The 24,218-nt window shown below is 25.2% G+C and overlaps 3 protein-coding genes across 8 annotated transcripts in view; 2 read left to right on the forward strand and 1 right to left on the reverse strand.

Annotated features, from left to right (window-relative positions):
• Positions 1-4,979, forward strand: part of LOC126903834 (uncharacterized) — a 31,370-nt gene extending 26,391 nt beyond the window's left edge. For both annotated transcript variants that reach the window (XM_050682337.1, XM_050682336.1), the window contains exons 5-6: positions 3,602-3,767; positions 4,689-4,979. In XM_050682337.1, coding sequence (XP_050538294.1) covers positions 3,602-3,767; positions 4,689-4,864 — 342 coding nt within the window. In that variant the 3' untranslated portion in view covers positions 4,865-4,979. The remainder of the gene's footprint in view (positions 1-3,601; positions 3,768-4,688) is intronic.
• Positions 4,980-7,831: 2,852 nt separating this feature from the next.
• Positions 7,832-13,224, forward strand: LOC126906048 (uncharacterized). The gene is made up of 3 exons (XM_050686281.1): positions 7,832-8,268; positions 11,610-11,716; positions 12,801-13,224. Exons 1-3 carry the CDS (start codon positions 7,994-7,996, stop codon positions 13,091-13,093), a joined length of 675 nt encoding a protein of 224 aa, XP_050542238.1. The 5' UTR covers positions 7,832-7,993; the 3' UTR covers positions 13,094-13,224.
• A 917-nt stretch (positions 13,225-14,141) lies between these two features.
• On the reverse strand, positions 14,142-24,139 carry LOC126906049 (protein cereblon-like). Of its 5 annotated transcripts, none has more exons than XM_050686286.1 (5): positions 24,061-24,139; positions 17,626-17,972; positions 16,959-17,038; positions 15,564-15,661; positions 14,142-14,737 (listed from the first exon to the last, which is right to left on the reverse strand). In XM_050686286.1, exons 2-5 carry the CDS (start codon positions 17,932-17,934, stop codon positions 14,667-14,669), a joined length of 558 nt encoding a protein of 185 aa, XP_050542243.1. In that variant the 5' UTR covers positions 17,935-17,972; positions 24,061-24,139; the 3' UTR covers positions 14,142-14,666. The 5 variants fall into 5 exon arrangements, with proteins under 5 accessions (XP_050542243.1, XP_050542240.1, XP_050542239.1 ...); XM_050686283.1 differs by lacking the exon at positions 24,061-24,139 and adding an exon at positions 23,725-23,962; XM_050686282.1 differs by lacking the exon at positions 24,061-24,139 and adding an exon at positions 18,547-18,653.
• Between the last annotated feature and the right edge of the window lie 79 nt (positions 24,140-24,218).

Below are 24,218 nucleotides of genomic sequence, written 5' to 3' on the forward strand. Positions count from 1 at the left end.
AGCTTTAATTTAAGATATATATAAAAGTGTCAGACCTTCCGGAACACTTTCAAAAGTTACGTTGAAAAAGTTCTACTTTCTATATGCATTTTTATGTTTTGAATCCCCCTTGTATTTAGGGAAATGGTCCGATTTAAAAAAACAGTATGTCAAATGAAAGATGTATATGAATACTACTCCTCATAAAAAAATTTTATTGATCCATACATCTTTCAAAAAGTTATAGCATAATAAAGTTAAAAATGTAAAATACAAAATCGAAAATTTTCACAGAAAAATAGCATTCGCGGTAGCCATTTTCACCGTGAAGATAAAATAAAGTCCGAAATTTTTTTTTTGCATAATAAAGAACATTGCATTAGCTTCAATTTAAGATATATATAAAAGTGTCAGGCCTTCCGGAANTTTGCATAATAAAGAACATTGCATTAGCTTCAATTTAAGATATATATAAAAGTGTCAAACCTTCCGGAACATTTTCAAAAGTTAAGTTGAAAAAGTTAATTTTTTGTGAAAAAGTTGTCATTTTAAATCCCCTCTTGTGGGCAGGTTAAGGGTTAAATTTATGAAAAAAATAAGCGTTTTTTTTTATAGTGATTTTAATCACTGTCAGATATCATTATACTTGATCCAACTATGCCATGTCACCACTGTGCCGCGACCCCCCTGTGATGGTTTTTTTTTAACTTTATAATGCTATAACTTTTTGAACGATGTATGGATCAATAAAATTTTTTCATGAGAAGTAGTATTTATATACATCTTTCATTCGACATACTTTTTAAATCAGACCATTTCTCTATATAGGGGGGGCTTCAAATATAAAAAATGCATATAGAAAGTAGAACTTTTTCAACTTAACTTTTTATTTAAACGCTGATCCTAAAGAATTTTTATTAAAATATATTAAAGACAATAAGCTAGAGAGCTTATTACTTTTATATACTTTTAATGAATATCGATTAAAAAAACCAAGCATTCATGTGCGTGGTTTTAAAACAGACCACCCACGCATGAAAAATATGTTTTTCAACTAGATTTTTGAAAGGGTTCATAACGTGTGCTCTATGTTCACCAATATGAATTATAGATATTAAAATATTCTACAAAATTAAAAAAAAATTTGTCTGGACAATTATATTTTTGTCAAAAATAAGCCGTCATAGTAAAAAAAAATCGCAACCTAAAAAAAAAAACTATATTTTCAATTAAACAAAAATTATTGACACAAGCATTTATACAAGTGAAATTTTAAACATATACAGAGTGATTTTTTTATCATAACCCACTCAATTACTTGCAGAATAATAATAGTTTAAACATTTTTTTTTTCATTATCTTTAATTACACATTATTCTTGAAGTTTTAACTATGTAATACTTTTTAAGTTCATCCCTTATGCCTTGGAAGGGGGTTAACTTTGTATTTTTAAATGGTAACACATATTTTTAATTTAATAAAATGTTTGAGTTTTTAATTTAATAGTAAATGGCATTTGAATTTTTAATATAACTTAATTCGTTTATTAGATACTAGGCTCCGCCTAGCTGGGGCTCCGCCCCAGACCCGGGGCCCTTCGAGCCTAACGCGGCTTCGGCGCGTAAGTCTCTTCGGGCCGTCATCATAAGTAGGCCACTGATTCCGGTAGAAGTACCCGGCTACGCCGGGCACGATAAGTGTTTTTCAGAAAAAATATTACTTCAGAATCAGTGAAAACTATATCTAAAAATGTTATTATTAAAATCAGGAAAATTCAAAAAGAGAATATAGTAAAATGTATTGGGTATAAGGTTGAAGCCTCTTAATGAGGTATTCCCTTTAGGCCTATTCAAAAATTATTTTAGGAGGAAATTTAATATTTTTTACTTTGTTAAACATGTTATAGAAATTTTTTTTGCTAAAATTAAAGTACTGATGAAAAAAAAAGGACATTCAGTCCTTATATATTAGAAGTTGCCTAAAAAAATATTGCTAGCGCTTGTTCAAGAAGGGGCCAATCTCTCTTAAATACACCCCTGTTATACACAAAAATTATTAATAATCTAATTATAATAATTGTTTTTATATTATAGAATAATTAAAAAAAAATTTAGCAGGTTATTATAAGTGGCACACTGTAAATTTAAATTAAAATTAATATTAAAAATAAAAATAAAAATTTAATTTTGATAAATATATTAGTAACTGCGATTTAACGATGAACATCATAGTTATCATAGATGAACCCCAATTCAAAAGATAAACTCATAGTCTCATACATCATATATGAGAAAAAAGAAAATTATTAACTCTGTACTTAGTACTGTTCTTATAATGAAAGTACAAACTTAAATAATTATAACGTCATGAAATTTATATATAACATATAACATTCCTTGATAAAAATAGGGCAAATGCAAAATAGTGTCCTAATAATAATACATAATACACCATATAATTAAGGTTCATAATACGTATCAGCAGAAATGAATCACTGCGCATAATACAACCATGCGCGTGGACTTAAAAAAAAAGCTCGTAAAATGTGAAAAATGAACGGATTGAATTGATTTTTTTATCATATGTCAGGAATGTCATTGGGCGGGTCTGATGAAAATTTCAAACCTTAAGTCGTAAAACGCTGGCGTCAGCGAGCGTTTTTCTCGAAAACGGTCGAAATTTTAAAACGCTCGCGGGCGAGCGGCAAAAATTTTCCGACCTTCGCCAATAATTTTCCCGGAGTCTGGTGACCGAGTACTTTCGTTGAAAAAAAAAATTTTGAAATTCCGAGCACGCTAAGTAATTTTCCCAGAAAAGCGTTTTTTTCCTTGTTCTATTATATAATAAGATAATCATTTTACTTGTTACCTTTACTAATACCTCACCTAACTTATACATAATTTGTTTAGTACACTATATAGAAGACTATTCTATATGGACTATATACATTTTAATCATCATAATTTATATATGACAAGTATTTCGTATTTGATTTAATTTAATTAATATTATAATATTGTCAAATAAAAATTCAAACTGAATTTTTAAAATATGTAAGCCATTAAATTTAAAATGAACTAAGAATTTTTTAAATGCGTGAGCACAATGGATTATTAAACAAGAAGTCTAAGCCTAACACAGACCTGTTGATATCGGTGGCAAACAAAATTTAGTTAAGGTTTGATTAATTTTGTAGTGGTTCTTTAATTTTACTTTTAAAAAAGATTTATTTTAAATATATGGATAAAAGATCAGCAGTAGGACAACAAATATTATTATCAAATTAATCCCCTCCAAACTCTCCTAATTTATGTTTTATTAGCTTATTGAATATCGGAGAGTACCAAAGTTCTAAAAACTAGCCCAGGAGAAACGATATCATTTTTTTTCTATTATGTACATCTTTTTATATATAGAAACTGAATTTTATTAAATTTATATAATGTTTATTTTTAAATTTTAATAAATTTATTAAATATATTTAGGTTTTTTTGGTTCTTGAAAATAATTTTTTTTAACCATCTGGACCGCCATACAAACTTATTGCCTACTCCTGAGTTAGACAATCTTGTTTATGCAATATTTGTAATGTATTATAATTGTAAAAAATCCTTTTTTATAGTATATTAATAATTTTCTGGGAGCTTTGATACAGAGTACACGCAGACGTTATGAATCTCTAGATAAAATAGAATGCGAATTAAAAATTGATAATGATGGTTTTATTAGTAAAGATGATGCAATCAAGTTGATGAAAGCTCACACTGAGAGTTACGTACTACTAAACGGTAAGTACAACAAAAGTTCTAAAATTTTACCGAATTATTTTTTCAAATTGTGTTTATTTGTAAAATAAAATATTAAAATATATTATACAGAGATGTTTTTGCACCACCTGGTTATCTTTTTACTCGCATGGTTTATCATTGAAATGTGTCATTAATATAATTACAAAATTAGGTGATCATAATATTTCAAGTTTATAAAAAAATAATTATAATAATTAAAAGTAACTTTAATTTGAATATATTGAAGGCTAAAATGCCAAAAGTTGAAGTTCCAAATACAAAATTTTACACAATAGTAATTTTAAATTTATTTTTAAATAAAATTACTTGTGTTATACATTTCTACTTTTCTGTATTTTTATTGTTCTATTTGTAAAATTTTCTTTAGATGGCATATTTAACGATTTTTAGTTTAATAAACAACTTTTTAAACATAATTATGAAAACTTTTTACATTTTATATGAGATTTGTTTTGACTGTCACATTAATTATATTTAAGATTAAATAAATATTTTAATGACTTAACTATTCATTACTTATTTTATGTGTACAAAAATATGTTTGTAAAAAAATAAAATAAAAATGTTTAAAAACATGTTTATTGTTATATTTAACTTAAAATTTTCTGCACAATGAAAAACACAACTAATATTTATCAAATAGAATAAAAATTACATTGAGAAACAGTGGACTAACAAATTTTGCCCTTTTAGTAATCGATGTAGGTCTTATTAATTATTGATCAATGATTATCACTAATTAATCATTGATTATATACCTTATAATGTAGTACAGTTCTTTAACAAAAAGTTTAAATATTTAAATAATTTTATATTAACTTAATAATAAATTTTAATAATTTAAATATATTTTGTATCTTTATATAATTGAATCTTAATTGATGCTATGATTTTTTTTAGGCCTGAAGCGTTTATTACTTACGTACGAGTATAAGGATGAGGAAAATGAGGTAGATACAATTAAGGACAAGAATGAGGAAAATGAGGCAGATACAAATAAGGACAAGGATGGAGAAAATGAGGCAGATACAAATAAGGACAAGGATGAGGATACAAATATGGATGATGAAAGCTAATACTATCAAACAAATATTATGATTTCAAATTATTTGAATTCAATGAATTTAATAGCTATCAATTCATTTTTGTAAAATATTTCACTTAAATAAATATCACTTGTATATTCGATTATTTCATCGCTTTTATTTATTTTATTTTTTTATAAAAATATATTCTAGAAATAGTTTAAGTATTCACTACACCATTGAAAAGGCCAACTAAGTAATCTTATTTTTGGTAACCTCACTCACTCCGAAAATAAATTGTATTCAAGCCAAAATTAAATGTATAATATAGTAGGCTGTATTGAATTGAGTAATATAATAGTAATATTCGATACTAGTTAAATTAGTCAACATATTAAATTAATATTTAAATTGAATAATATAAAATTATACACTTTGAAAATATAAAAAATGACATTAATCTCATCGTCAGTTACGTGACAAAACCTCGTATTCATATTCAGGTAACAAGGGGAGTCAAGACCCCCAGGCTCACGAATAATAGGTACCTACAAACTTGTAATCTTGTATTATGCCTAATTGGCAAACTAACTTTTATAACAAATTTTGGTCCAGTGCATAGAAAGATATTCACTATTTTGTTGACGGGAGGAAGAGCGTGTCGGAGAAAAGACTTACGATAAATTTAGCAGCATCCGCTCTTCACCTCCAACCTATTCTAACCATTGACAATTCATGATGTTGACGTGTATATATATTCATTATTCATTCGTACAATTAATAATTATTCAAACAATGTACAGAGTGATTCTTTTAACACTTGACTGTCAATATCTTTTAAAATACTAATTTTTTTGTTTTTGTTTTTGTAAGTTACATAAGCATCTCCGTTTATCTTTTATAAAATATGTTCATCCCTTATGTTTTAAAGGGATGTCAACTTTTTTTTAGCTTCGATGTAAAGCTTAGAAGATGAAAAGGTATTAATTACATTATATGTTTTTTTTTATGTCACCAATTTTTCTCAGCTCTCACCGGACCAATATCTTTCAACGATACATCAAAAGATCACAAATCGTATCTAGTTGAAGACATTTCCCTAAAAAAATTGAAAAAATTTGCCTTGTTTCCTGTAAATGGAGGAAATCCTCCAAAAAGTTAAGATTTTTTTAAATCGGTAAATTTTGACATATTTTTAACTTTTTTACTTAAAACTGTTATAACTTTTGAAAAATGAACGAATAAAAATGATGTTTTTTATATAAATAGTTGAGATATTTCTCTTTTTTATATCAATTTTTTGAAAATCTGACAATTTACCTGCTCAAAAAGGGAAAATTCAAAATAGAAACTTCTTCAGAAAAATTAACTTTTGAAAATGTTCCGGAAATACTACGTTCCTTAAACATATGTCAAATTAAAACGTATGTTACGTACTATATGTTAAAAAAAAAATTGTCCCGACTTCTTATCTTCTGTATGTAATAGGCGCCAGGAATTAGACAAAAAATGTTATTTTGGTGTAAAAAATCAGCATTTTTTGTGTTTTTATAATCGTCCATTTCAATTTTTTTTGTCAAATATTTATGAATATTTATAAAAGTTGCTTTTGGAATAATCCAACAATTTCTTAAAATTCTGTACGGTTGCCGCGCCAATAACATTTATGTATTTCAAGCACAGGGTACCAGGTTAGAATCCCCCAAGTCAAATTGACATATTTTTCATTTTTTTTCTTAATTCATTTTTGAAGTGAAAAAAAATTCAAAGTTCGTTTGATTTTTATCTCTTTTAAATTGAATAACTTCAATGAATATCAAAGACCCCATCACCATAGTCTCGCCTTGCAGAAGGAATTTCATTATTCACATTAAAATAATTTTACTATGTGGTTTTTTTTTGTCTATCATTCATTTTACTCAGCATTCACTTGACCAATATCTTTAAACGATACGTCAAATGATTATAATTATAGTAACTAGTTAAAGATATAACATAAAAATAGAAAAAAATTTCCATTTTATCAATTAAAAAGTTTCTTAGCCCACATTCTCCATATAGATAAATAAAATCATTCATTTCTAATATATTCAAAGTATTTATTGTCGAATTAGGTTTGATATGATATCATGTTTCAAGTACAAAATTAAACATTTTTACTTTGTTATTTTTGAATTTTTTAACACTATTTGTTACTACTAGTCTATAATATATCAAAGTTTTTGGTGACATGTTACTGTATAAATTATTTCTAATTTTATGAACTATTATTATTTTAAAACGACTTCAAACTTTCAAGAGTTATGTAAACTAAACTTCGAATCATCAAGTGTACTAAAATGCATTATTTTTCTTTGAATTGCTGAGAGATATTCAAGTGATTGAACTTATACTACAAATTATCAAAAGTTTCGAATTATCGAGAGTCTATGTACCTAATAAAGGTAGAGTATTAAAGAATTTACAAGTAACTTCGTGCATCTGTGCTGGCACTAGAAAATTTTATTTGGTATAGAGGAGGGATGAGATAAAATATGAGACGTTACCTAAAAATGTCAATTTGTCGACTACTAAAATTTGTTTGTTTTACTTGAAACAAGGGAAAATTTTTCAATTTTTGAGGGTAATATATTCAATTAGATAAAATTTGTGATCTTTTGACGTATCGTCAACAAAAATAAAAGCTGAGAAAAAGTGATAATAGACACAAAAAAAAAATTAATAAAAATAAATATACACCATATTAATATTAATACCTTCTCGACTTTGTGTTAAAGCTAAAATAGTCACACTTGTTTAGGGAAATTAAGCAATTTTAAACATCATTATTGAATCTTAATCATATTTATTTCATTAATATATCGTTTTTCTATTACTAGTGTCGTTTATATCTGTCTTAATCTTCTTTTTTATTACGTTAATCCATCCGTGAATTTTTTCTTTATTTTTTTTCATAAATAAAAATAAAATGTTCTTAAATTACACTTCAAATAATTACATTTAAAATAATGAATGTCAATACAGCTAGAAAACTATAAAGTAAGTAATGATTTTCCACGGACTGATAACCAAACCGGAAATGGGTAAGTATTGAACGAGTGCACGGACGTATGAAATTACTGACGACCCGGTAAGTCATATAAATAACTGGTGACTCGATACGAATATTCTATACGAATAATGATGAATCGTTTATGCACAGCACTGATGTTATCGGTTCTAATTGTGGCTAATAGTCACCAACAGACGAATGCCGATGACACTTATATTCCTTTGTCAAATTCTAGTTGGTTTCTATCAAGTTTGGCCGAGTGTAATGGCAAGTTCAGTTTTTTTCGTTGTGTAGTACTGAAGTCAACGGATAGAGTTGCACGACTATTGGACAATATTGAAGACCTGGAAATAACCAAAGGCGTTTTTCTTTCCAAAAGTAAAGCTCACTCTAGATCGTTTGAGTAAGTACAATAATTTTTTGTGAAACTAAAATTACTTTTTGTAAATTGCTGCTTGAACGTAAATTTAAAACCAAATATTATATAAATAGTATGAAAATGTAAGATAATAATAAAAACATTACCCCAAGATAGGATATATGTTGAGTCTACACTCAAGACTTGAATTAATATTCTGCGTTATGATGAGTCAGAGCATAATAACTTGTTAATATAAAATAAGTTCCCTCTAAGGAAAAAAATCAATTTCACACGAATATTCTTCTATTACCCTATTTAACCAAAACCGTTGTTTTATTTTTATATATTTATTTATTTTTATGTAGTCTTTGTTAACGGTAATTAATAACTTCTTTTTGTTCTGTTCAGATCATAGATATTAAAAATATAAGTTAATTTATAATTAAGAAATAATTTTTTCTACAAACACTCAGTTCATTAGCGCACGTATATTAATTTATCTAAAAAAAGATCTTATAATTGACAAATGCACCTTTTTTTTTCTGTTAATAATTCTACATTGAAGCTACAACAATAATTAATGAATAAATGTAAATATCTACTCAGTATTTCAATTTTTTAGCTTCGATGCGAATCTGAGAAGGTATTAATTTTACCATGATGTGTTTATTTTTTTATTTATTATTTTTTTCCTTTATTTGGTTTCTTTCACTACTTTTTCTCAGCTCTCACAGGACCGATTTTTCAAAAAATGTCAAAAAATCACAAATCATATTTAGTTGAAGACATTACCCTCAAAAGTTGAAAGTTTTGCCCTAGTTCATAATTAAAGAAATTCCCCCAAAAAATTACAATTTTTAAAATCAGTAAATTTCGATATTTTTTCATTTTTTTTTTTTTCTAAAAATTGCTTTAACTTATTGAAAAATTAACGAATCAAAATAATTTTTTTTATATTAAAATCATTGATATTTTTCTTTTATTTGATGTAAATATTTTGAAAATCTGACCTTTTATCTGCCCACAGAGGGGGATTTAAATTAGCAACTTCTGCACAAAAATTTAACTTTTTCAATTTAAGTTTTGAAAATGTTCCGGAAATACTACAAACTTCAAACATATGTTAAAATAAAGCAATGTTATGTACTATAGTTCAAAAAAAAAAAATTGTCCCGACGATGTATTTTCTATGGTTACCGTAGTTAAAATATTATTGGCCGTGGCAATAATTTTTTTGTAATTTTTCTGTAATTCTTTTTGAGTTAGAATTTTGCTTTTTAATAATCCACCAATTTCTTAAAATTAAACATAATCTACAGATTTGCATTGAAGCGTTTCTTATGATAGTGATTTTAATCACAGTCAGATATCATCTATACTAGTCCCAACTATGCCACGCTCATACTGTGCCTTGACCCCACTGTGCTACCGTTTTCTTTTAATATATGGATTAAAAAACTTTTTAATGTAAAGAATATGAAATAACGTAAAAAAAAGATAATTCTTTACGATAAATAATAAATATTTATAAATTAATATTAATAAAACAATGTTTGATAGAAATTTTTTGTAAGTTATTGTTTAAATTTTATTTAGTTTGTTAAATGTTTGAATTGATAGTTCAATTGGAGTTACACCCGTAGATGTAATATCTTTCATAATTTAATAGGATTCAGTATAATACCGAAGCCTAATATGTGTTCACCATTGATGTACAGAATGTAAATTTTTTAAACTCTAGTAATACATAAATAGGTGTCCTGAGGGGTGTAAAATAAGACCCATTTTTCTTTTTTTTATCTCTAAAATTGTTTTTTTAATAACCCCCAGAGGTGTCTAAAAGCAGAAATAAATAACATTTTAATATTCCCCTAAATTCCCACTCAAATTGAGGTTTTCTTCTATTCATCTCCATAATGACCTCTACCATCATGTTCTACCTCTAGCGAGTACATTTGTTCATATTTTTTATATTAATTCGATTTAATTTTCTAATTCATTAATTTTTGAGTTTCTGTTAAAGGAGTAAGAATAATTTCTATTTACTGCTGAAATATTATTTTCAAAGACAGATACCCAAAACTTTTATTATCTTATCTTCCGTTACGGTCATATTTATATATAACGGTCAGTCACTAATAGATAATAGAGCTTTAATATATATAATTAGAATGTTGTCCGAAACTTTTCTAGTCACTAATTCTCTCAATAGATGAGATGGTTTTTGAAGACTCGCTGTTTTTTTTTAAGTATATACAACACATATAACACAACGACAACAAATATAAATAGCTACAATCATAGATTGACTATTGCCAGAGATTACTTCAATTGTTACCGGTTTCCCCATAAAGTAAAAAAAATATTATTAAAATTAATTTTATTGAATATTTTCATTAACGTACCATACAATTCACGTTTATTAGTATAACAGTTTAAAGAACTATTTTTAATTAAAAAAAAGTAATTTGGTAATTTTCTACGTTTTTCTGCATAAAAAAAACATAAAAATTCAAAATAAACCATACCACGAAATTGTATATTTATATATAATATTATATTAATATAATTTTTCAAATTATATATTATTTTTAAATAACTATAGTACTTAAATTAGATATAAGAAAACATTTTTTTATTTACACAGTGCATTATTATAAACGATATGATTTTTTTAACAATGTTTAACGTCCTCTCTAAACAATAGCGGTCAAATGTTTTTTCCATGGAAAGGAATAAAAAATCTTGGTAAATATTATCATAGGAACTGTGTGTTCATATCTCAAAACTTTTTTTTTTATTTACTATATCAAGTTGCTATAACGACTATTAGACGCTTCTTAATAAGCCTATTTTAAATATTTCATTTAATTTAGAATAGTTTCCCATTGAATTTCTCTTGCATATAGATAATGACCAAGACTTAATATTTAATGTTCTAAATTTGTGGGATTAATAATTTTTGCATATTAATTATGCTCAACAATTTTTATATTGAATTAGCATATTTAAAGTTTACAAAATATAAAATGTATATAATGTGTTTAGTTAGTAAGAAAACAAGTTAATTGTTATAAGCAATGCGAACAATAGAAACCCGTTTCTTTACTTACTTATATAATGAAAATTGTACAAAAATGTCAATAGGGTATGTCAATAGGAGGGAATCTATCCCCCTAATCCTCTTTCATTTGACCGCCACTGTCTTTAAAAGTTATTACTTGTGCCAGAGAGGACGGGAAACCTACACAATCCAGCTCAGTAGAATCGAATTTCGGTACCTACGCACTGAGGTACGACGCCTTGTCGATTGAGTTAAGTAGGCTACCTAATATAAGTCATTATTGTGATTAAACTAAAATTAATTTTTCTTCATCTCTAAGGAATGAAAAGAATATTACAGTGATGGAAAAAATACTTTCATTCATCAATAACCGCAAATTAAAGATTGATTTGAGGGCACCACCAGATTCTAAAGCTGAAGTCGAAGGTATAATCAGTCATGATTAATCATTTTTAAATTATTTACATCTGTTATAGCAAATAATTATTATTGTACCTATCATTTTTAACACTATAAATATTAATAGTTCCACAGTGAAACATTTTACAAACCGTTGATATTAAAAATATTCTTATGACTGAATAGAAATTAAAAAGACATGGTATGAATCCTACCAAACTAGTCAAAATAAATGTCAACTTTGACCATTATTTTTTTTTTTACAATATTTCACTGTTTCTATAAAATAATTTTTTTTTTTCAAAAAAAAAAAAAAATCTTCTTCCTTGCCTTAATCCCAACTACTCAGGGTCGGCCACCCTTATCCTATTTATCCTTATCCAAAAAAAATAATAATAATAATGTATAATATATTAAGCCATCTGGTTACAAAATAATTTTACTAGAATCCATCGTAGTAAAATAATAAAACCATAAACGTTTTAAAAATTTAATAAGAAAATTCAAACATAAGTTTAAAAGAAATAATATATTTTTGTAATTTACCATGTTTTCCCCCATGAGGAATTGAATACATTCAATTTACGATTTACTAATATTTTTATACAGTGCTGGCATTAAGATAAAACGACCAATGCTGTTCATATATATATATATATAAATAAAATTCATACGAGATCAAAAATTCAAAAAGTGCTATTGGTTTCTGAAGGTTATAGCAGTGGCTTAGCTAGGATTTTTGTTTGGAGGGAAAAAATCTCTTACTAACACTAAAGCTATATACTAGTAGTAATAGTAGTAATTGGCCAATTAGAGTGGTTATAGCTCTTTTAGCCCCACCTTAGCTACACCACTAAGTTATAGCCCTCTAAAACTCTCTATTTGCATGAAGCGAATTATCGTAGGATGCATTTTGTTTTATATTTCTTTTTTTAACAAATATTAAAAAAATGTCCATGTGAATGTTTTTATAGCACTACATTGTATCACATCGATCAGATTATGTATTTAATAAAATATTATTCACAAAAAAATTACACGATCTATTTCAAACAACTTAACCTAGCTGTAAGAATAAGTATTAATTTTATTAATTCACAATTTTTCTTAGGTCGCCGGCGACATTCTTATCGACGAGTGTTTCCAATCATTGTAAGTACTTACATGATCATGTCAGCAATACTCATACCGTTAGGATTCATGTTTATGTCTACTCTTGGTGGTAAAGCACTGATTGTCAGTAAAATGGCGTTAATGATTTCATTGATGTCCAATTTAAAAAAAATGTTCTCTAATGACTACTATGTGCCACCTTCATCAGCACCAGCTTATCCTTGGAAGAGAACTCTGCTATCGCACCGAAATACAGATGGACCCATTCAATTCTACTCGTATACCACTTAATAATTAGCTATACTTAAACGATTAAAAATGTTAACGGAATAAGTTATTAGACAACGATAATATTTTTTTGTATATATATTATTAAATATTTATTATTTTTTTGAACAATTTGAATTTCAATTAGAACAGTTACCTACAAATTTAGTTTCAATTTATTTTAAATGTACTGACTACTAACATCAAATTAATTAAATCTACTCTTCATTTAAATATAGTGTTCAGTAAGTAATGAAACGGGTTTCTATTGTACTCAATTAGTAATAATTTACCCCTTTTCTTGCTTTTTGAACACTCTATATACATATATGTGTGTGTGTGTTAACTACGTACAATGGTGTCATTTGTGTCTCGCGGAATATACATTTACGTACGTGAGTGAATTAGTTTATTGTAGAATTAGAGTGACGGTAACAGAATTGCATGTTGGTTAAAACCAATCATATTTTAGTACTTATTCAAGTTAGAACTCTGACTCTAGGTGTTTGGCTGTTAAAAATGATATATTGATATTTATATCTAAAAATTCTAATGTGGTTAAATTATTCATTTGTATAGAGGGAGTCTTTTTAGGACAAACATTTTTTAATACGTCTTTTACCACATTATTAAAAATATTCATAATTTTACAACTTGAGCCATATACGTATATTAAATATAATTAATTAGGTTTTATATATGTATATTTTAAAAAATTTCGAAGGAGAAGAATCCCCTTCAAATACGACTTTACTTCCAACCATTTTAATAATTGTTTTCAAATAACTTAAGTAATTTGAAATTTTAAATGTTACTTTATAAGTATAATAAATGTTCGTTTAAAAAACATTTATTAAGTGTTTTAGTAAAATATATAAAAGTATCATATAATAAATTTGATGTAAGACGCAGATATTCTAAGTTAAATTCTCACGTGATTTGGGTCTTCATACTCAAAACAAGTTAAAAAAATGTCTAAGGATTATTTCTGATTTTACTTGAATAAAGTTTAAATTATATTAAAAGTAAATCACTGATTAAAATTTATAGTGACTATAAGTAAAATACAACAATTGTTTAATAATAATCTTTACTAAACATAATAGTATACATTGAATGATATAATATAAATGATTTCCAAAATTTATATGGATTATAATTTGGGTAAAATACTTAAAATATTATTTTTTTTGTGTTATCTATCTTTTATTGTAATCATAACTATGATTATTTTGTAACCTTTTATTTCCATATGAATGATATGGCTGTCTGTAATTATTATCGGTTCTATTGTCAGACCACCCTCTTTTAATGCCTCTTCTTTCATTATTTTGTTGGTTCCAAAAAGGTCTATAAGACTCTATTATAGGTGGATTAGTGATATCTTCTTTTAGTACAACTTCATTAGCTACATATTCATCATCTCTATCTGTATAACGAAAACTAAACATTTCTTCTAGTTTGTTTAGTTCATCTTCTTGATCTTCTGATAAGGGATTATCAATAACAGGTGGAATTGTTACCACTGTAATACCATCTTTGATTTCAACTTCAAATTTTGTAGCTGTATGTTCATTAGTACCTGATATTGACATTTTTAATTTAATTTATCACTAGTTAAAGAACGCGCAGTAAAATGTTTCGGTACCACAATCAAAGAATCTGCATCTAAAGATAAAAGTAACAATTAATGTTTGATATAATATTAGTTATAACAAGGGATTTATAATATTCTTTGAAGTAATCAAATATAATGTTAATATTCTAAAAAAAAGTTAAATATATTCTTTAAAAATTCAGTGAAATATAATGAAAATATATTTATATTTTATTTAAATATATTTTCTTAAATTCAAAATATAGTTTTATAATCTAAAAAAAAAATTTAATAAATTAATTTTTACTTTTATTTTTAATAATAAAAATACATTATAATAATAAAAAATAAAATATTCTCAAATATGAAAAAATTAAATATATTTAATTAAACATTTTATAGTTTGTTGAGATTTTGAATCCCTGTTTTTTGCATTTACTCAATAAAATATGCAACAGAATAAAATGTTGACCTCTAATTATATAAGCTATAACAAATCATATTCATTAAAATTTAATACAATGAATATATAAACATATTTTCTTTTTACAAGTTATATCATAATAAATTTAGAAATAAAATCTATTAGGGGGGCCCTTTTTACTTTTGTAGTACACCTCATACCAAAATCTTATATAAGCCAATAAAACAGATATTAATACAATATCAATTTATTGTTCTCTTGTAAATAAATAAACTAGTACCACAAATTAAATCTGTCAAAAAGGTTATTATAAAAATTAGTTAATTTGATTATTTCCTCAAAAAAGATTTAAAAATTTTGTTTCCTAAATCATATAATCCTGCTACACATCAAATAAGATTTAAATATCTCATAAACTTAATAAAAAATTTCTTAAAAAGCTTTTAAATTGTTTACAAAGTTACAATACTTACAAATTTCATTAACAATACTAGAAACAATAGTAGCATAAAAACCTTCTTTAGAGGGGTAAATTTTATCTTTTGTTGCTAAATGTAAAGGTTCAAACATCCTGTAAAGACATTTAATAGAAGTTGAATAATTAAACATTTGAATAAATAAGTTATATATTTTAAACATCTATACATTTTCTTTTATAAAAAGTGAAAAAAGGATTTATCATATTCCCACCTATTGAAGTCATATTAAAGAAAAAGTTTATTACTTAGTATTGATTACTTCTATGATATTGTTTAAACGTTTTAACTAATTAAATATAGTTTAAAAAAACACACTTTTAAAGCACATTTAACTCAATTTTTAAAAATAAGCTTAAAACAATAATGAACGAAAAATACTAGTATTATTGTGAAAAAAGTGTCGGGCGCTCAATATATGAAAATATGGCACAAACTGCCCACACTTCTTTCATAGTAATGCTAGTATTTTTCGTTCATTATTGTTATAAGCTTATTTTAAAAATTATTTTTAACAATTTAGATAAATTTCCTATAAAAGCATGTTTTTTTAAACTATATTTATTTTTTACTTTTTAGTTTTTTATGACATAGCTGTTACAGACTTGGAGTGTTTATTGTCAATTATGACTATCAATAGATATAATTTCTGTATTGCCAGTTAGTGTATTTATAAACTCACAACAATGTGTCTTACTACCATTGATAATAAAGGCTATATACCTGTGAATATCGTCATAAAAAAACAATTAGCTACCAATACTTGTAATCCCTTATGTATTATACATTTATATTAACTCAAAAAAATTTGAACCTTTAAATGTTTATAAATCTAATAAACAAAAAAGGAAAGTTACAAACAAATATACAGGTAAAGCTAATAAAAGCGTTAAAAAGCTAGAAGTTATTATTTAAAAATAGGTAATCACTATATGATTTTGGGTATCTGATATCATTAAAAAAAAATAATGCCTATACTATACATTTTGTTTATTTTAGTCATACCAAATATAACAATGATAAATAAATTTACGTTAGTATTTTTAATACTGAACAGTGTATATTAATTAGAAATTTAGTTTTGGAGGATATATGGGGATCATATTTCCATAAACCAAAAAATATTCCTATGGTACTGGTGTATACTTATTATAATTTTTTACGAAGTTACATGTCTCAGAAGTAGTTCAAACAAATTTTATAAATGCATTAAGTCCCAAGCTCTGGTAATAAACAAAAATTTTATGAATGACTTAAGTTTCTACCTTAAAGTAAATTTATTAAATAATTAGATGAGGTTTAAACTTATGAGTTAATTTGTTAAAACTCAAATAAAACTAAACCAACATTAAAAGTTTTTTATTTGATATGAATATTAATAATAATAATTACCATCCAATATGTTGTCCACAATGAGCACAAACACAAACTTTCCAAACATAACCAGGGAACCAAGAAAAATCAGACTGCCACTAAAATAAATAAACAAATTACATAATAATATAATTTGAATGAAAAAAAATTGTTTTTAATCTGATTTAATAAATCTTGTTAAACCATTAAAAAAAATTAGTCATCATTTCTAATGAATACTAAAAAAGAAAATTTAATTTAATAATCTATAGCAATTTTCTCAACATTTTTATTGTGGCGACCCCTTATTGAATACTTTTTTATATAATTAAAATAAAAAAATTGTTTTCAAATAGAAATATTTAAAGTGAGATTTATAAAAAATAATGATTTATAAATATAAATTAAAAATATTATTTATTAAAATATATTTATGAATTTATTGAATAAATTCTTTTGTGCAACAATAAAAAATCTAAAACATATAGAATGTTCTAATAATATTGAAAAATTCAAACAGTAAAACCCAGTTTCAACCTAAATATTAAAATTATTCAACTATAATTATTGATTTCAAAATTAAGACTGTGTAGCTAAATTAAAAAAAAAAGAAATTATTAATGCATAAAAACAAAATATTAATTAAATTATATTCTAAATTTAAAAAATTAACAAACAAAGTTGTGAATATGTAATATTAACTTACATTGCCTTTACCAATACAAAATGCCTTTTTTAAAATAATTACATCAAACTTTAAATGCAATGAGTTTTGAACAGTGTGAATTCTAATATCTTTAATTCCAAACTGATGAGTAGTACGAGATTTCAATGAAGCCGGACAATCAATATGCATAAGCGTTGACACCGGAGACAAATCATTTCCACAAATTCGACATAAAAAATAATCAATGGCAGATGATGTTAATTCTCCAGGACGTATATTAGTGTCTTGAAATTTTGTTACACCCCCACAAACCAGAAATATGAACAATAAAGCTGCAGCAAACACCATTAGATGAAAACATTGAAATTTTCAACAAAATGAATAGCCTGATAAAAAAAATATGCATATGCATTTTTAATCATTTTTAATATTGAAAACATACTACTATGAACTTATTTGATTTGATTTAAAGAGAAGAAAATTAACATGGTAATTTTTTAATAAGAATATTAATAGTCAATCTAATAATATAAATTTAACAAGAATATTCTCATAATAAATTTAAGTTTATATAAATATTGAAAAAGTAGTATTAAATTTTTATTAAATACAATTATTGATGAATGAATTGATCATAATTTGGGAAAAAAAATGTTAACATATGTATTTTTTGTTTAGAAACAAGTATCACCTTCATACAAACTACACTACCATTAAACTATGTAATAATTGTAATATATTTTAACATAATGATTGGCGTATTATATTTATCATGTTGGAACAGTTATGTCAATAGTCTAAGTAAGTTTAAAAGAATAATCATTAACACTGTTTGTCACTGGTCATTAATCTAAACAAAATTGATTACTTACAAATACCAAAACCGTTAAATTATATTAACAACAATTATTTTTATATCAAAATTATGTTTATATTCCATGAAACATAGCGATAATTTACCTTTAATTTTCGTTAATGATATTCCACCAAAATTAGACTTAATTCCCCAAAAATGTCAACGAAATTTTAATCCAGCTGCACTATCTAAAATCTCTTATCATGATTTTCTTTTAAGAATAGTGAATCACAAATTATAAATCAAGGTTTATAAATTAATATAAATCTTATTAATTATTATACATTATATGTATTATAATACATTATTAATTATTATTATTATAATATTTATAACCTTAGTCTTAAATAGAAATGCACAAATTTATTTAAAAACCGATATATCGTTAAATGAATACATTACTTCTAAAAAATACGATAATCGATATTATCATGAAATATCGATTTTTATTGGTATCTTTCAAGTATTATTTTTTGTGTAAATTAGAGCAATAAGGGCTGTACTATTCTCAATACTATACATAGTAGTCCACGATGTTTTGACAAATTTAACAACTTTTAATCGGACAGATATTTTGTTACTTTTTTCAATCATTTTGACAGTTTTGGACTATATTAATAACATATTTTGTAAAATTTGTCTCAAATAAGCAAAAAGTTAAAATATTTTATTTTTTAATTTTTCTGAAATTTTAAAATAACAATTTTTTAACTCTTTTCTTATATAAAATATTGATAGGTTGATAACAACTATAAAATAAATATTAATTTAGTTACAAGCATTTCAATACATTGAGTGAATATGTAGAGATGACAAAGTGCACGTACACCAGTACCAACTACACACCCATAGTTGATTTATCAATTCATAGGAATTAGCACATAGAAAAGCATTACTAAACTTACTTAATTTGAATTTAAAAATCAACGACATTAGGAAAAAATTATCTCTTATTTTATAGACAAGTCATAAACTCAAAGTTCATCGAATAAAAATAACTGAAGAAGTAACGTTATTATAGTTTTTTAATACATAGGATTTAATCAAGTAAAATCTGTAAAATGAAAGTCTGATAAGTGTAATGAATTGCCAAATTATGATATTTTAGAATACCACCATATTTTAATAGTAGAAATAAATAGTTACTAAGGTGAGATAAGGTAAATGTGTCTACTAACAACAAATCATAAATGTTATGTCCAAATATTTATGATTCACTAGAAGAAAATGCATGGATACATTTTACTGTTCTTTATTAACTTTTCAATTTTCTGTGTTTTTAGCCCTGTTAAATATAAAGTTATTAAATATCACGTAACGTAGTTATTACCACTTTATTAGAAAACTATTAGAAAAATAATAATTTATTAATTTAATTAAGATAGTTAATCCTCTGATTCGAAAATTCTCAGATACATAGTTAACATATACTTCCTACAGGAGGCCTAAATGGTCCCTCTCCATAATAAACGCTAATAATAAAGCTAGACTAGTGTTAGTCTCACAATTTCAAAATATAATTATATTTATATTCATCATAAACGATTTAGGGGTAGTGTATAATGAATAATGAATAATTTAGTAACATTAATTAAGATATTTTTGTAGGCAGAATTTAAAGGACTTCAATTTCTCTAAATGAAGATTTTAGATGTATTGTTTTATTACATATTTATTTATTGTAAAAAATCATACAACGGTCGAAAATTGTTATTCTTCTATAAACACGTATGGTCATTTTTTCTTCTGAGTGCACTTTTTAAAACAAAGTGAAAAATATCTAAACAAATTCCAAAATATGTTCATGACACTATTCTCATAAAAAAATTACAGGTCGGTTCAAGGTTATTTTCTACTCCGATCAAACTTATAAATGCTAACCTTAACCAAAGCCAGTCTCTTCCATTGAGAATTTCTAAAAGTAACACTGTTTGAGAAAATATTTAGGGGGTTAAACCATAGACCCAAAAAGTGTTTTGAGCTAGAGGATACGTAAGTTCTAAAGACCAAAACAATTTTTTCTTAGACTAGCTTTAGTTAATAAACAAATTGACTAAATATTATTAAAAATAAATTGAAATTTTACATTCTTCATTTATAAACGGATCAAAAAAAAAAAACTATTTCAATAATAAAAAAATTACAAATTTGATTAAAGATAACAGACATTTCATTGTAACAATAATTAAAATTATTACATTACAGAAGACCAACTATTTATTTAAATTAAAATTTAGTTTAAAGTTAAAATAATTTACTAATAATAGTAAAATTGTTTGCTATAAATTATCAAATTTGTTGATTTTTGTATGAGGACGGAAGTCTTATGTAATTTGGTATTCAACTATAATTTAATTATTGTAAATTACAACATATATTCAGTCTCAAATAAATTATAAAAGGATTACTTTAAACTGTCATATACACATAACAATTTCTCTTAAAAATAGATCAAAAATCAATTTCAACAATAATGTAATAAAAGTAATGATTATATAATGTGCACAAAAAATAGACTAAGCGATATAATGAACATGATACATTTAATAAAGTACAATACTAATGGGAGATAAATAACAAATAGAAAAAGAAGACAGTCCGGAAGGTCTATTAATAGCAATACATTTAGTTTTCTATACACCATTTGAGCGACTAATTCAAACAGCCGTTTTCAACAGATGGAAAAACTATTTTAAAAACGGCGATAAATTTATTGATTATTTTTAATTAGGTAGACTGATATTTGAGATTTGGGAATGATTATATGAATGTTCATATTTATTTTATTAACTATTTACTTTACTTTATTGTATTTATTTTATCAAATATCAGTCCATCCAAATATCATATCCGACCTCGGATATTGTATGTAGGAATTAATATTTTCGGAAAACTACGTTGAATATAATTTTAGCTTTTTACCGTTACTATTAAGTTCAATTTAACATTTGTTCTAAAAGTCTTTTACTCCAAAACATTTGTACCGTATTAATTAAATTACATTTATATTTTGTTATACGAACTATTTGTTTCAAAGATGATTCGCTCCAACAAATTTTCGGGAAAAATGTTAATTGGAATAAAAATTTTGTGGAACAAAACTTCGTTTTGGTTCTTAACACAAAGATGGAAGATAACTTAGATCGTGTTTTTTAGATAAAATAATTAATTTATTAACCTTGAATTATCTTCAAGAATTAAGATAATTATTATTTTATTTTAGTTCGTAGTTATCTCTTAGCATAGACTTATATATCTAGATTACAGTTATAGAAAACGATCAATGTAAATGTCATTTAGACGGATCATTTTCCGTTAGTAAATGTAGTAGGCCTGGTTGTGGAAATCGAATTAATAGAGATAGAATAAATTATATATATCATTTAAGAGTGAGAAAAACAACCATGCTCTGAGAACATTCAATTGGAAAAAGTTAATAATTTTATTACAATCATTCTCGGATTATACTTCGCCTATTTTATACACATCATCAGATCGAATGTTCCGTCATAATGATAAGCCTTTGTATCTTAATCATAAATCTATGCAAGACACTAGTAAAGAATAAATTATTCGTTATTAGCTTTTTCTTACATACATTCAACACTTCTTTTCTTAAAATAATATTATTCTGAGTAATGATAGTATGTTATATTTTCTATGTTTACGATATGTGAATAAATTAATTATTTAAGTATTCAACTCAAAATATCGACAGTTGGTACATATTATTTACCAATATATAAAAAATATCGATTTATTTGCGTGTTCCTAATCATAAATACACTTATTTATTTTTCTACGAGATTTCTGTAAATTGACTCTAAGTTATGAAATTCCTAAAACTAGTTTTAGCTTCGATGCGAAGGTATTGGTTTTACTATGATGTGTTTTTTTTTGTGTCTGTTACCACTTTTTCTCAGCTCTCACCGAACCGATTTCTTTCAATGATACGTCAAAAGATCACAAATTGTATCTAGTCGAAGACATTACTCTCAAAAATTGAAAAAAATTTCCTCGTTCCCCGTAAATGGGGGAAACCTTCAAAAAAATTACAAATTTAAAAATTTTTTCAATTTTTTTTACTTAAAATTGCCATAACTTTTTTAAAAATAACCAAATCAATATAATTTTTTTTATAAAGATGCATGATATCATTACCTTTCAATTGGTATATTTTATTTATATATCTGACCCTTTACCTGCCCACAGGGGGGATTTAAAATGACAACTATTTCACAAAAAATTAATTTTTTCAACTTGACTTTTGAAAATGTTCCTGAAAGTCTGACACTTTTATATATATCTTAAATTAAAGCTAATGTAATATACTTTATCATGGAAAAAAAAAATTTCTCGGACTATTTTATCTTCACGGTGAAAATGACTACCAAATGCTATTTTGTGTGAAAATTTTCGATTTTGTATTTTACATTTTTAACTTTAATATGCTAAAACTTTTTGAAAAATGTATGGATCAACATAATTTTTTTTATGAGAAATAATATTTTTTTATAATCCCTTTTTCATTTGACATACTTTATCTTAATGAGGATATTAATAAGGAACTAGCAGATCATGTAGCTTTTGGAATAATCCACCATTTTTAAAATTAAACACTATCTAAAGATTTGCATCGTATCGTTTTTTTTTTTTTTATAGTGATTTTAATCACTGTCAGATATCATAATACTTGATCCAACTATGCCACGTCACCACTGTGCTGGGGTTTTTTTTTTTTTTAATATTTAGATCGGTACGATATTTTGTGGTAAAATTAGCATTTATCCTTCTTAAAGTACACTTTTTTTGAAAATATCTATTCTAAGAAGAGTATTAGTACTAGAATAGAAAGGATCTAAACGCAGAAACATGATAAACATACAGTTTTAAAAAATTAAAAATATACGATTCTTATTTTTGGTACAAATGTTGTTTCGGTACGCATGACATAGATGTCATTATAAATGATGGGATAAGTAAGGGTTAAAAGTGGTTTCAATCATTTTGAATGTTCAGAAGCTTAGCCCATTGGCATAGCACAACAGTTATTAGTCCTCATAAACTGTGTCTTCGGACTCAAATTGACAACATAGAATTTTGGTATATAAATGTAATCTCTGAGACTCCTCCGAGAGTAAAGCAAATAATGCAATTACCAAGGGTCCCACCAACGATTTTTTTTTACTGCAAAATTTTATAAAACATAAAAAGTAGTACTAGACATTTCTCTATATCTACTAACAGAGAATTAAAATTAATTTGACTAAAATCGCATTTACCTTTTTGATTTGGACACCATTAAATTATAGTTTCGATGTTTTTTACACGACTAGTGTACTTCAGTATCACATAATTAATTAAGTATCGTTGAAGTTTTACTTTACATTGTTAATCTTAAATTGTATAATAATAATTAAAAAATTGAAAGTTAGGTATTAATATCATACAGAACTATCATAGTAGAGATAATCTAATAAAAATATAACGTGTAAAAGATACACCAGCTTAGTAATTTGTTGTAAATAAATTATTTAACAATTTTATCGATCATTATAATAGTTTATAGCTAAGATAACAAATATTATTTATTTTATTACTTTTATAAAATTACGTACTTTTGAAATTATTTATAGTTACACAACATTATTCAGACATTGGAGTGATAATTATTATCAAGCAACGAACAGAAATAATTTTTATCACACGCGGCATATAGCGACATCTCTCCAAGGTCTTTGAGACAATCAGCTGGGCGGTAGAGTTGTTTTGTGTT

This window comes from Daktulosphaira vitifoliae, unplaced genomic scaffold, assembly GCF_025091365.1.
Source record: "Daktulosphaira vitifoliae isolate Bord-2020 unplaced genomic scaffold, ASM2509136v1 Scaffold_4, whole genome shotgun sequence".
Classification (NCBI taxonomy): Eukaryota; Metazoa; Arthropoda; class Insecta; order Hemiptera; family Phylloxeridae; genus Daktulosphaira; species Daktulosphaira vitifoliae.

What these genes read in the sequence shown, in the direction of transcription:
- LOC126906048 (XM_050686281.1), top strand. Translation starts at nt 7,994, where the DNA reads ATGATGAATCGTTTATGCACAGCACTGATGTTATCGGTTCTAATTGTG. An exon ending in GCTCACTCTAGATCGTTTGA is followed by an intron (nt 8,269 to 11,609) that starts GTAAGTACAATA and finishes TTCATCTCTAAG; the next exon opens with GAATGAAAAGAATATTACAG. An exon ending in TTCTAAAGCTGAAGTCGAAG is followed by an intron (nt 11,717 to 12,800) that starts GTATAATCAGTC and finishes AATTTTTCTTAG; the next exon opens with GTCGCCGGCGACATTCTTAT.
- LOC126906049 (XM_050686286.1), bottom strand. Translation starts at nt 17,934, where the DNA reads ATGGTGTTTGCTGCAGCTTTATTGTTCATATTTCTGGTTTGTGGGGGT. An exon ending in TGTGGACAACATATTGGATG is followed by an intron (nt 15,662 to 16,958) that starts GTAATTATTATT and finishes ATGTCTTTACAG; the next exon opens with GATGTTTGAACCTTTACATT. An exon ending in TAGTATTGTTAATGAAATTT is followed by an intron (nt 14,738 to 15,563) that starts GTAAGTATTGTA and finishes TTTTATCTTTAG; the next exon opens with ATGCAGATTCTTTGATTGTG.